The sequence below is a fragment of the Camelus ferus genome, chromosome 29, assembly GCF_009834535.1.
Source record: "Camelus ferus isolate YT-003-E chromosome 29, BCGSAC_Cfer_1.0, whole genome shotgun sequence".
NCBI classification, from domain to species: Eukaryota; Metazoa; Chordata; class Mammalia; order Artiodactyla; family Camelidae; genus Camelus; species Camelus ferus.
The window spans coordinates 14216939-14231203 of NC_045724.1; the positions used below are offsets into that span (position 1 = coordinate 14216939).

Below are 14265 nucleotides of genomic sequence, written 5' to 3' on the forward strand. Positions count from 1 at the left end.
GCTGTCATTGTTGCTGTTAATAAGTGATGCCTTCCCCATCTCTGAAAGTATTCAGAGACTGATCAAACTCATCTGTGGGCCATTGTAGAGGGAATTTTGGCATCAGATGAGGATAGGAGACTTGATGGCCAAGGACCCCCACCTCTGCCATCTAGAAGTCTGTGAAATAGATGCCAGGGAACCCCTGCAGTTCTCAGGGGCTGCCTCTGCCCCGTGTAACCTACTTAGGTAATCACAGTATTTACTGGTGTGAGTGCCGGGCATCTGTCCCCGAGTACCTGGTCATAGGGGAGTTGCTGGGACCTGAAGGCTGGCATCTAAGCCCTACCCTGGGTTTCATCAGGGTCCTGGGAAAAGGACCAGCTGAGGCTGTTATCCTGTGGAGGGATGTGGGAGGGGAGCTGGAGCAGGCGCCACTGTCCCTCTGATGCAACACGGGGAAAGCAGAGCCTAGGCAGGGGCCTCTTGACAGTCTGCAGAGAGGGCCAGTTGCTGGGGACCCTGTCCCAGGCAGCAAACCCCTGAACCAGAGTAGCTCTGACCCTCCACTGCTTCAAAACATCTCCACAGCTCCCTGCTGCCCAGCAGCTCACAAACTGGGTGGGTCTTGTTTGGCCTATGCAGGATTTAAAGACATTTGAGCTAACAATTCCAAATGGAGTAATTTCACATGCCAATCCTCATCCTGAATTCTGGTTTCTAAGAGCAGGAGGATGGAGCCGTCCTGGGTACCCACTCCTGCCTGGCAGCCATGAGTTTGAGCCTGTAGTGAGGGTCTTCCCCTTCCAACAGGCTGTGTGATCTCCAGAGAGCCCCACAGTCTCCACTTTCCTGTCTCGCTCCCCTGTTGCGCTGAGGCCCAACGTGAGAATGCTCATCTTCCCGGGTCCCTCAAGTAGAGACAAAAGTGGACGGTGGGTGTTATGCTGAGACAGCCTTATGTTTCAAGAAACAGCTGAGAGGGCATGTTTCTTTGTGAAGTGTTGATGAGGCTGCCTCTCTTACTCACATGACCAAGCAGTGTGGATCCTGGAGACCTGTGGCCCACAGACAAAGCCCTAAGGCTGACCCCATCCGTGGGAGCCTAGAGGGGGTGGTCTTGTAGGAAGCCACGCCCCTACGGCGGTGGGGTCAGCACGGCCCTTCCCTCCTTCCCAGACCCCCGGCCTGCTCCTGCCCCTTCTCGGACTCCGCCAGCCAACTGCCCACTGTGGGCGTTCTCACTGCTCTGCTTGTGATCACACTATTCCTGCCACCTGGTGCTCCCTTGGGCCCAGCCCTCTGCCCCGGCCTCTACCTACCTCGACACCATACCTTTCAAGGGGGGCCAGCCGGATGACCCCTCCCTTCCTTGTGCCCCCTCGTGCTCTGTCGGTGTCCCTCTCAGGCGGCTTCTCGGTCCTGGTGTACCAGCTATGGGAATTCACTTTTTGGTCTGCCGGGAGCTGCTTGAGGGCCAAGTCTGGGTCTGATTCACGCCCCCTGCACTCCTGGCGCTGTGCCCGTCTATGGATTGGATCAGTAAATATTGATTGAATATCAGTATTTGAATATCAATATCAAGGAGGGCCCTCTCCTTGAGGAAGCTTCCTATGTGGAGGAACTTGGATGGGCAGATTCAAATCACCCACAATGAGCATCCATGAGGCTGCTGGAATAACACAGACTTACTGGTTCCCCCCACCCCCGGTTCCCCCCCATCTCCCAGGTTAGGGTCACTGAGAGGACACCAGCTCTCACCCCTCACACCCAAACACACACCCAAACAGGGCCCTGAGGCCTTCTCAGTGCCTCTGGCAGACAACAGTCTTCACATCTGGCCCATCACCTGCTACAAGGACCCCAGAATCTTCTCTTTGTACAAGGTTTCATAAAAGAAAGTTGCTGCCCAAAGGGGATAGGGCGGGGTGGGGGGATAACTTAGGAGTTTGGGACTAACAGATATACATTACTATGTATAAAATAGATAAACAACACGGTCCTACTGTATAGCACAGGGAACTATATTCAGTTTCTTGTAATAACATATAATGGAAAAGAATCTGAAAAAAATGTATATATATGTGCAACTGAATTGCTTTGCTGTACACCTGAAACTAACATTGTAAATCAACTACACTTCAATAATAATAATAAAAAAAAGTTGCTGCCGACTTTTTCCTCAAAGTATCTCTCAGAAAATGCATCATTGAGAAACTGTCTCAGGGAAACCAATCCCAGCCTTTTAAAATACCATCATTCCAGAAAGCCTTGTGGACTCCTCGGCTTAGTCAAGGCCTCTCTGAGCTTCCATGGTCTCCTTGCACATTTGTTTCCCTGTTTCCCCTTTAGTTCATGGCTCCAAGGGCAGTGTTTGCTGCCCAGACCTGGTACCCAGGAGTGACAGGCACTGTGTGCAATGAGCTGTCTAGCAGCAGCATGGAGGCCAGCTCCCTGCCCTGCCAGTGTGTTTTGAAGAATCAGGAGCTGGGTGTTCCTTATCTTTAGCGCCTCCTGCCCCTGGAATGTTGATCAAGGGCAGGGATTATGGTTAGAAACAGCAACCGGTTGAGAACAATCACTTAGACTCTCCAGCGCCGTTTGGAGAAGGCTGGGGCTTTGGTGTGAGATGCTTGTGCCTGGTGCAGGACGTGACAACTGGCTTGATGGTGCTTTTCCAACTAAGTGACAAGGGAGGAGGGAGGGAGGAAGGAAGATGTCCCTCGGAAGGGAGCAGGCAGTGGTTGGCTGAGGCTGTGAAGAGACTGGCAGAGGGAGGCGTGGAGAGCAGGCAGCACAGCCCCTAGTGGCCTGTAGAGGGCGCTCCCAGGGCTTTAGTTAAAGATGAGGTTGGAGTTCCAAGATGGATGGGTTGAGCCTTAGCAAAGAAAATGAATCTGTCTTAATAACAGCGAGGGAGGGAAAAGCTAGGGACCTCCATGGAGACATTGTTAAGGGAGCCTGCTATCCAGTGGGAAAGATGATGTCGACAAAATGAATTTCCAAGCAGTTATTGGAAAAATAAAACTATTTCATGTTTATACTTTAAGGGATTGAGACTCTTCAATCGAACCCATTATGTTTAAATATTTACATGTATAAATATATGTTTGTACAAGCACAGCTCTTCCTGAGGGGATATGTAAGAAAATTAACAATCGGCTCTATAGGGGAGGACTGGGGGCAGGGGAGGGCTGGAGGGGAGGGGCTGAGACAGGAGGAGAATCTTGTTTTCACCTACTCTTTTTATCTTAATTTTTTAAGCCATAAGCATGTATCATATTTTGAATTAGAAAGAGCAAAAGTTTTGAAATTTTGCTACATAGAACTGGGTGAGGTCTTCTCGAGTCTGAATTCCAGCTGTTGGCTGGGTTGGAATGGATTTTCTCTCCTTATGGCTCCTAGTGAAGGAAAGGGCAGCCGGTGGCCCAGCTGCATCCAGCAACCCTTCAGGGGCAACAGAGCATGACCTGAAGATTGCTGGCTGGCATGTGTGGCAGCCTTGTCACCCCACTGCCCTGCTCTAGGGCACCTCACTGGGCAGCCACTCAGTCACATAGTCAGAACCAGCCCATCTTCTGCCTGCTCCTGGTTGTCCCTCATCCATCCTGGGACAGTGACAGAGGAGGGTCCAAGGGGTGGGGCTGTCACACTCCTGCCTAGAATGAGGACTACCCTCCCCCAAATTACAGAACTATACTAGGCAGAGAAAACTTACAGAGCAGCAAGTCTAAGCCCCCATTTCATGGATGGGGAAACTGAGGCTTGGGGAGGGACAATGACCCCCACAGCTTCAGGACTAGAACCAGGTCCCCTGCTTCCCAGGCTGGAACCCTTTGCAACCCACCAAGGAGCAGGTGGCAAGAGACCATCCTGTTTAGGTGGTAGTCAGAGGTGAGGGGGTTTAAATGGGTACTCTTGACTCCTGGGCTACTTGTATGAAATAACTGTCCCACACCTGACTCTGTCCACCTCCTCCCCGGGCTGCTGCCCCACCTCAGGCTATCCCCTCATTCCCTTCCTTCACACACACACACACACACACACACAAATGTGATGGCTCCAGGTACTCTGGGTCCTCAGGAAATTCTGACAATTTGAGTGGTGGGTCTTGTGCTTGTTTGTATACATGCCTTGCCAATTCCACCTCCCCCTAGACCATAAGCTCCCAGGGGACCCAGCCGGCAGGTGCTCCCTACTCCCAGTGGACAGCCAGGCCATACGTGGCACACACCCTAGAGCCACGGATCCCTGAAAGTCAGAGCTGGCAGAGCCCTTCAGGGCAAGATTACAAAAGGGTTCCCTGGCCAAAAACATCTGGGACACCCTGTATTATTAGGAGGAAACCAGCTTCTTCACACAGGCCTTCTCAGAGCCTTTAATGTGCTGTGACTCTCTGCTATGGAGCCAGAGGGTGCCCTCACCCCAAACTTCAGAGATCACAGAATCCACCCATGGAGCAGGTAATGCATGCTGGAAAATGCTGGGACCAGACTCCTCTCACACAGGGAGCCTGAAGTCCGCTGGGCAGAGATCAGATCTGCTGCCAGTTATCTGACACCTTTGTGCAAATTAGAAGAAGAAAAAAAAAAAAAAAAGACTCCCTCAAGGGACTTCCATCTATAGGAAAATTAACACTAATATGTTGATGTTATTAGAGTAAATTCCTTTACTGCCATCTGCTGGAAACATGTCATAGTAAATACAGAAATCTACAATCTATGTGGGAACAGCACCACCTTTCCTGTTAGAGATGATATTCTTGTCCAGTGTGTACCCTGCCCAACAGTGCAGGGAAGCCTAGGTCCAAAGCCACACAATTTCAGCCCACCCATCATTCCCTTTCTAGCTGCATGATTTCCTTATGTCTCAGGCGAGTGCTCTCAACTGATGTCTCAGCCTCACCCCAGCTGGGCAACACCCTTCTGAACTTCTCACAGGCAGACAGGGATGCCTGGGGGCTTCATCTCTGTCGTCTGTCCCGCCCATCTCCTAGCCCATGGCAGGTTCAAATGACTGACCCCTGAACACATTCCGCAAATGCTCACACACTGAGATGCTGGCTGGGAACAGGGACTGGGATCCAGAGCCAACTTGCTGTGTGACCACGAGGAAGTTCTTATTCCTCTCTGGGCCAGTTTCCACCCTCTGTACAATCAGGCAGTTGAATGTGATCATTTTCAGGAGCTGAGAGCTCTGGTAATGACTCTCTGCCCCAAACTCGTGGATCTTTGAGAAAAGCAGGAAGGTCATTCCCAATTGCTGATAGAGAGACAGTCATGAAGACAGCAGAATACAACCTGGATTTCTTTTATTAGACTAGGAAATATAATTTATTTCATAAAAATTAATTTTGTTACAATAGGAATGCTAAACGTTATTTACAGGTTGTAGTTTACAGAATAAACAGAGGTGGGATTAGGGCCATCCCTGCAGCCCTGCAGCCCTGGGCATATTACCATGTCGATGGCCCAGGCAGGTGGTCCAGCCCTTTGCCCCCAGGAGAGCTGCTCCTTGCACTCAGGCTCCTGGTCACCTCTCCTCAGAGGACCTGCTAAGGGACCTGGCTCAGCTGTCTGGTTGCTGGGGGATGGGGACCAGAGGGCCCTGGATCATCCAGGAGATGGGGAGGGTCCCTCTGGAGCCCCTCCGGAGCCTGGGGCACTGCGAGAGAAGGCAGAGGGAGAGGCACGTAGAAGATACACCGACTGACCCTGTGGACTCAGAGAGGGCAAAAACAGGCATGCCAACCTCCAGATGTCCCAGCATGGACGCGAGGAGGACACACACACACACACACACACACACACACACGTGGGGACATATTCCTGGAGGGGCATGCTGATGTGCCCGATCAAAGCACACACACACACGCATGCGCGTGCAAGCACACGGAGAGGAGAGAGACTTAAACACTGTGCACTTAATCTGCTGCTCTCAGGGTACTGGGCCGCATGGGGCTGCTTCTCAGGTCTGAATAAGCAGAGAAATCACCATCCTACCCCAAGGCAGGCAGTGTGCAGATGTAGTCACAGCAGCCTCAGTAGATTGATGGGGCCAGCAAATCCGTTCTAGGCTTTTCTTATAAAGCTGGACAGTTTGAACCCTCCCAGGAGGCTGCAGCCAACTGGTTCTGTGCTCCAGGCCCTGGTACACAATTTCGGGAAATCAGATTAGAAATGGCACCTGGGTGGCTGGCCTGGCCTCATCCACCAAGGACTTCCGTCCTGGGATCTGAGGAAGCTGGCTTCTGAGGGTGGGGCGGGGAGGAAGGGCATAGCACACCGCAGTCAACCTTCTACCCACTAGGGTTCCCATCAAAAGCCTACAATGATGACGTGTCAAGGCTCAAAGGGTCTCTGACAGCAGCTGTGGGGACTTCTAGGTATAAAAAGGAAAAGAGGCCCCGAGAAGGCCATCATGTGCCCGAGGTCACACAGCAGTTTAATGGCAAAGCGGAGCTTGAGCACAGGTCTTTGGACTGCAGGCTGCCTGTGGGCATCGTACAGCTGGGGAACAGCACCAGTAAAGCCCTTCGCAGCACTGGTGAGGCTGCCCTCAAGCTAGCACATGGGCTCCCACAGCTCAGACTTGGAGCAAGCAGGGAGGCTGAGCCCACTGAGGCCAGGCACCTTGGCAGAGAAGGCTCACTGCCTTTGTCTGAGGCAACGTCCACATGGGCGCTGGGGTAAAGAGCCGTGGTCTCAGCCTCAGGGGCCCAAGTCCGATGCAGGCCTGGCCCCTTTGGCAGCCCTGATAAAAAGGAACCCTGTCTCAAACCCAGAGCCTGTGAATGCCCACAGCCAACCCATTCCCTAGCAGGGCTGATGGCTGGTGAGAACCCCCATCCAATAAATCCCCGAGTGCACGGCAGGCCAGGGTGGGAACACTGGCTGGGACTACAGCCCCGAAACCTGCTTTCCTCCCAGGAGACCAGACTTGCAAAGGCAAGATACGCCCAAGCTGGTCCCAGCAGCTGCTCACAGACCTGTGTGGCAAGCCCAGGGGTCAGTGCCCAGCACTAGCATTTGCTTTGCCCTGGGTACCAAGGAGGAGAGGCTTTTGATGAGGTCTCTGCACCTGCTCAAGATTCTGGTCCCAGCCACTGCCAGATGGCCAAAAGGGACCCTGATGGCCTCTCAGAACATTCTGGAACCCTCCACTCTGGCAACCCTGCCGGTCAAAGCTTATTCAAGCTCTCCCAGACTGCCCCGGGAGGGCGAGGAGAGGGTGGAAGGGAGGTGCCTGCAGAGATGGGAGCTGGAAAAAAAGCCTCCCACCCTTCCTCCTCCACTCTGGGCGGCGTGTAAAGCAGAGCCAGGCCACCCACCTCCCAGCCTTCCAGGCCACAGGGCTGATGCTCACATGCTCCTCAAAACCACCCTGAAGCCCAGAAGTTCATGCAGCTAGAGAGGCCCTCTCATCCATCCCTTCTGTTTTACAGAAGGAGAAACCAAGGCTGGGAAGGGCAGCTCCTGGACTCCCTGGCATTAAGAGAACGCCACCCTGCTCCAGCCACCTGGTCTAGAGGCTGAGGGTCGGGGTGCCCCGGCTGGCCCCATCCTGGGGTCAGGGGAGAGGTGTTCATAGGGGATTATCCCCAACTTCTTTCTCTGCTAGGGCCCCACTTCTGGGCTGCACCCCCTCTCCATGAGCCACCTAAGACAACAGTACTGGAAATTCTCCCTGGCTCACAGCTGGGCTGGCCCATCCACATTGTCCAACCCAGGGCCTCTTAATCTAGATTCCTAGGAGCCCAGAGGAGCCTTGGGGCATCCGCCCGGGCTGTGAGAGGGAGTGGGGACCTCACTCCACACCAGACCTCAGGCTTCTGGCTTTATGGATTAAGTGTCTGCTTAGAATTTTAGAGGAAAACATGGGACCATGGCTCAAACCTCATCTGATCCCGTAGAACTGGGGAAGCTGAGGCTTTGTAAGAATGTAGTCTAAGGTAGAATCATTAGCAGGAAAATGTTTCCTGTTCAGTCTCTCTCCCTGAGTCTCTCTCTCACACGCTCACACACACACACACACACACACACACACACGCTCCTGGCCAGAGCCAATGAGCATGCCCACACTCATCCACTCAAGAAAAGTGTTTTCTATTTTTTTGTGTGTTGTTTTTTCATTTTCTTTTCTTTTTTTTTTTCTTAAAAAGGACTTATCCAAATATCTGGATAATAAATTATTTGCGTTTCCTAAGAAACTGGGTTTTTCTTTTCCCTTGTGGTTCTGGTGTTTTTCTTCTATTTTGAGCCTTACTAGCAGTCTGAAGCTTGCTTTCTTTCCTTCTTTCTTTCCTCTTCCTTTTCACTTGTGGACAGGAGAAAGTAGTTTGTCTGAATTGTACTTGACTCTTCAAAGACGAAAATGGTGTGAAAGGAGGAAGGGGCTTCAGGAGGAGGGAGAAATCAGTAACTGAGGAAGAAAATGAAGAACACAACTAAAACAGATGTCCCCGGGGCCCCGGGGCTGAGGGTGGGAGGGCCACCTCCTTGCTCCCCTCCAGAGGCCCCAGCCTCATCCTGGTTCCTGCACAAAGGTCTGAGGTCAGGAGAGTCAGCAGGGGATGGGGAAGGAATGCTGGGTCCTCCCAGCCACAAAGTCCATGGATTTCCTAAGGCTGGTCGTGGTCTGTGGGGGCAGGCAAGGGGAGGAGGAGGAGGAGGAGGGGCGATTCTGGCTGTGAGCTCGGGGGCAGAGGAGGCCCAAATGCCCCACAGGAGGCTGCCCCGGGCCCGCCTGTGCCGGCCTCCTGCTGGTCCCTCCCAGCCTGCGGGTCTGGGGCGGCTCAGCAATCCCCGTCAGTGGCCATGGCCACCAGCATCTCGCTCTTGCCCATCTCCTCCAAGGCACTCGCCAGACTGTTGAGGTCCCCGTCGTCCTGCTGCAGGGCTTCCCAGAGGTCCAGGATCACACCTGTGGGGCTTGCTTTGGTGGCAAAGTAGTTCAGGTACCTGATAGAGGGAAGGAGAAGGTCCCTGGGCTCCCAAAATGCTCAGCCCCTCCCAGGAGCCTGGGGTGGAGGGAGCACTGGGAGTACCTCCCAGGAGTATTGGGACCATGGGTTCTGGGCTCCCATAATCCTGAGTCTGATTCCCAGCCCCTCTGCTTGCAGGCTGTGTGGCCCTGGGCAAGTCACTGCTCCTCTCTGAGCCTCAGTTTCCTCATCTCTAAAATGGAAACTGTCTTGTTCATCATCAGCACCAGCATCATTATTATTATCACTGAAAGATAGTGACCCCAGGGGAGACTGTCCAAACCTAGTGCTCTGTTCTCTCGCTCCCTCCCACATCTGCTCCCTGCCTGGTCTCCCCTGCCACACGCACTCCCCTGAAAGCAGGAGCAAAGCCTTAGACATCTTTGTAAATCCCTCCCATTTCTAGTAAGATGTCTTCTACATGGCATCTGCTCAGTGCAGTTTTATTAAACGTCTTCTCATCAAGTATACCGTAATAGTAATGATGACTATCACCAGTATATCTATCCAGCATTTTAAGTTCTCCAGAAGAGTCCTGACATCAAGATGTACTGTGTCACACTCAGCAAGCATTTCCAGAATGTCTGTTCTGTCCTGGGCACAGGGCTGCTGACGGTGATCACACCTGGCTGGTATCCTGGTTTAACCTGGCTCTCGTGGGCCAGTGCTCTGAACACGACACTGCTCAAGGAACTGGCTTCTCAGGCTTAGCACACCCAGACTCGAGCCCCCGATGTACTGCCAAAGGTAGATCCAAGCCTGGACTGTCAGACTGCCTGCCCGGCCTGCCCCCTGAGGACGAAGGGAGGGAGAGGGTGGCTGTGGTCCAGGTGGGACAGGCCGTCCCGACACTTACCGGTCCATGGAGAACTTCTGTGCCAACAGCCGCCAGTCGTTGCCACGCGAGCTGGGGGCGTCCAGGCTGTTGCATATCTTCTGACGGATGGACAGTGGGATCTTGAAGGCATAGGGTCCCAGCTGGGTGGTGACCGCACTGCTGGGGGCGGAGCAGAGGGCATCCAGGGAGCCAGCAGGCGTCTGGAAGGGCAGGGGGCAAAGGTTAGAGGGGCAGAGAATTCCCTGTGTGCAATGCCACTGGGCACCTGCCCATCCAGGCTCCCTGCCTGGGGACTGTGAGCTCATGGAGGCTCCAGCCACTCCGCACCCTCTGGGCAGGCGCCAGCTGCTGGGTCAAAGGCCTCCTCCCCTGGAAGGTCAGCTCTCCAGGGCCAGGGCTGCCTGCCCCACCCCTGGCCTTTAGGGTGCACAAACTAACGCACTCCCCAGGCTAGTGCTGATGCCGTCTGGTGATTACAGAGTCACGAGGGGCCTCAGCCACAGTCTAATGCACTTGGATCCATTTTTACATAAATGAAAATGAAGTCTGGAAAGGGGAAGTGACTTATCCACAGTCACATGCCAAGTTAGTGGCAGAGCTGGGTCTAGACCTACATTCAGTGCTCTTTATTCTGCACTGCAAGAGGGCTTAGCATTGTCCCCCCGGGTGGCTGAGGTTTTGGAAACTCACTTGATTGTAGTGGTAGAAAGCCACAGACTTGGGCCAAGCATTGGTCTAATGTAAGGTCCGTAATACCTGCCCTCCCTAAAAACCGACTTTCTCATCTCCCAGGTGGGGATCCTCGTATCTGTCTCCCTGGTGGTTGTGAAGATTTGGTGAGATATTTTATGACACCTGGGACAGGCCAGGCACAGGCTCAGCACTCACTAAGTCACAGCTGTGAGCAGAGAGTGACCACATCCTAGCTCACACACATCTTGATGGGAGATGGCATTTCCCCCAGATGAGGGGGAGCATGGGATCTGCAGGCTGCGCCCCCAGCCCCCTGGGGTGTCCATGCTCTGGCCCTCACCTCTGCCAGTGTGGTGTGCAGCTGGAATATCTGGCCCTCCCCTTCCACCTGCCGCACGCAGATCTTGCAGGTGAGCTCCGTGGAGGCCAGGCTGTGCCTCTCCAGGGTGAAGGTGCAGTGCAGGGCCTTCTGGCTGCCACTCCAAATATGACAGAAGGGGATCTCCTGGGGGAGGGGGTGCAGGGTCAAGGAGGCGAAGCCAGCCTGCCCTGCCTTTGGGGAATGGAGGAGGAGGAAGGTAATGGGACCAGCCTCAGGGAGGGGGGAACCTCTCCATCCAGATGGGCAGAGGGAGAAGAGCTGGGCAGGGGCCCTTCAGCCGAGAAAGGGAGTGTATGGGGGAAAAGGCACAAGTGTGAGTATATGACTGTGTGCATGTATGTGGCTGGGGCTGGGAAGCCCTGTGGGATCAATGGCGTCACACAGATGGGCACGGGCAGAGGGATGTGACCATCAGAGATTAGTCTGGACAATCTGCTAGGCGTGAATGGTTTTAAAGATGGTAAGGCCTCTTTGAAGATGATGTGTACAGACATTCGTATTGGGAGTGTGTGATGGGGTAGGGGTGGGAGGGGGACAGAGAGAGACATGGGGGTGGGGGTGGGGACCAAGGCTGCAGGACCCAGGGAGGAGGAAGGGAGGGGGAATTGGTCTTCTCTCTGCAATCCCCCAAGGTGTGCCCCTCCCCAGTCCGGTCCTTTGGCCCAGTCCTCACCTGGTACTTGGCCAGCAGCTTGCTCCTCCAGTGAGCATGGGGGATGTCATGAAGGGAGAGGCGCAGGTTATGGTAACTGTCCTTAAACAGCAGGGGTTTTGGCTCCTCTACTAGGTAGCCTCCCAAGGTCCGCTCCAGCTCCAGCACCTCCTGTGGGCCGGGCAGCAATGAGAAGGGGAAGCCCATCATATTTGGCTTATGGGCCCTTTCCTGCTGTAAATTTGGGGGCTGGGGACACATGTGGGCAGGCTGTAGCCACAGGGCTGGGCATCTGGTAAGTGCTCATAGAAGATTTATAGTGTGGATGGATGGATGGATGGATGGGGAAATGAACAGATGAATGGACAGACAGTGGGACAGAGAGATGGAAGAATAGATTTGTAGATGACTGAATAGATAGATGAACTAATAGACGGATGGGTAAACAGATGGACTGATAGATGGATAGATAAAGACAGACAGACAAAGTGGTGTGCAGGTGAATATACAAATGACTGGCTATATAAATAGAAGGACAGATGGAAAGAAAGATAAATGGATGGATGAGTGATGGCCGCGTGGACAGATGGACTGAATGAGTATATAGACAGATGCAGAAAGTTGGATGGATGAATGAATGGATGGATGGACAGATGGACAGGTGGACAGATGGGGAATGAATAAACAGAATGCCAACCAGCCGAATGTGCCAGTTTCCCTCTTGATCTCCATTTCATTCTCTGACCATAGCTGGACACTAGCCATGCCCTAGTACCAAGAGATCCAGGCTGCAGGAGCATTTCCGAGGCACCTCCAAGCCATTATGGGCCTCCTGGAATTTCAGGTCAGCCTGGTCCCAGCAGGAGACACTCACACTCCCATGAGGCCTTTTCACCTGTGTTGCATCAGTCAGCAAGCTGGAGTTTGAGACAAGTCTCATGAGACTAGGAGGCAAAGGAGTACAGACCACAGTCCACGGGTAGGAAGGGGCCTGGAGCTACAGGAAAAGAGGACTTCACAGAGGGATGGACGGAAGGCTGGAGAAGGGAAAGGGGTTTACACAGGGCCAAGGGGCTGTGTTCTTCCAGTGTTTGTCAGGATGAGACTGAGGTCCTGGGAATCCGTGGGAGGGCTGGGCAGAGAATGGACGGGGACTTAGAGGCTGGTGGGGACAGGGTGGTACTAACACCTGCCGTCATCAGGTTCTGGGTGCTAAAATCCGACCCGTTCACCTTCTCTCTCCCTGCTCCAAGCCCCTCCTCATCTACCATGGCCCCCTCACTGTCCGTTCTGTCCACACACTAGGAACTTAGCTGTCAGCCCTGACTGCTCCCCTCTCCCCCTGCTCCTCCCATCAGTCACTGCTTCTGTCCGTTCTACTGACTGACACAGGGGCCAGCTCCCTCTCCTCATTGCCTGTCGCCACAGTCCAGCTGCAGCCTCCCAGTTGGCTTCCCTGCCTCTTGCCTACCCGTCCCCATAGTGTAGCTTTCAAAAGAGCGCCTGTGAACCAATGTCTACCAGCTCTCTGCCCCCACCCACTGGATAGGTTCCAAATTCCTTGGCATGGCCCCAAGACTGTTGGGAGGCTGAGCCCTGCCTGTCTCTCCAGCCCCATCTCTCCGCCCACCACACTCACACCCACTGCATGCTTTGGCACACAGAACAACACCACACCTGCCTTTGCGTAAGCTGCTCTGTCTCCTGGATTGCCCTTCTCCCTTCTCTGCCTGGGACTCCTACCTGTCCTTTGGGGCTTAGGTCTAAGGTCAGCTCTGTTGTGATGCCTTCTCTGATCGTCTCCCCAACAACCCAAGGCCTCCCAGCCTGGTGCTCCTGCAGCCCTCTGTCAGAGATCTCTCGCCTGCAGCTCAGTGAGGGCAGAACTGTACCTGACTCATCTCTATATCTTGAGGGTCTGATGCCATTTCAATGTTTCAGGAATGAATGAATGAATGAGGCTGATGGTGGCAGAAGGGTGCCTGGAAGGTACCATGATCCCAGGGAGGGGGATACTGGAAGGTACTGGCTGGCTCGGGGTGAGGCACCTGCAGTGCACCAGGCCTCTGTAGGTGCCCCTGTCCTGGCCTTACCTTCAGTGCTACAGGCGTGTCCTCCAGGCAGTAGACCCTGAGGCTGTACTCCAGGGAGGTGCAGAGGGCGGGGGCGAAGATAGCCAGCTGGAGCCGCTTGACAGCCGAGCGGGAATAGGACTCACCAGTGAACACGTAGGTGCCCAGCTGGTCTAACAGGATGTGGCAGGACCTGGCCTCCAGCTGGCAGTAGCAGGGGGTATTCAGGGTCTCCTCATCCAGGGTCACCACCTCCTGCAGGAAGACAGTGGGGGTGAGGTGGATGGGTCAGCCAAGGGCCTGAAGGGGGTCCGTCAGGTTGGGCCAGGAGGAAAGGGGCTTTCTCTTAGCTCCAGAGGCCTCCTGGGGCAGATTGGGATAGCGGCTCTGGCCCCAGCCTTGGCTCCTCACCTCCCAGTGGCCCTGGTGGGCCTGGGTCTTGAGCTGGAAGATCCAGTCGCCGGCACTGACTTCGGCACAGTGGGGCACTGTGAGGATGACGGGGCGGCACAGCAGGAGGCCCGTGGGCCCGCAGGTCACCGAGGGGCTCAATACTGTCTGGGTCCCTTCCAAAAGCGGGCTGGGGGTGGGGTGGAGGGCAGGAGGGAGACAGTGAGGGAGCGGTGCCGGACTTCCTGCTCTGCACCCCTGGGGCTCCCAGAAGTC

At 54.3% G+C, this 14265-nt stretch overlaps 1 protein-coding gene across 1 annotated transcript in view; it reads right to left on the reverse strand.

Moving 5' to 3' along the window:
* Positions 1 to 5273: 5273 nt before the first annotated feature.
* The window catches only part of UNC5B (unc-5 netrin receptor B), an 84115-nt gene continuing 75123 nt past the window's right edge, over positions 5274 to 14265 (reverse strand). The window contains 6 exon segments of the mRNA XM_032470170.1: positions 5274 to 8939; positions 9819 to 10000; positions 10834 to 10998; positions 11549 to 11698; positions 13621 to 13854; positions 14011 to 14179. Coding sequence (XP_032326061.1) covers positions 8774 to 8939; positions 9819 to 10000; positions 10834 to 10998; positions 11549 to 11698; positions 13621 to 13854; positions 14011 to 14179 — 1066 coding nt within the window. The 3' untranslated portion in view covers positions 5274 to 8773.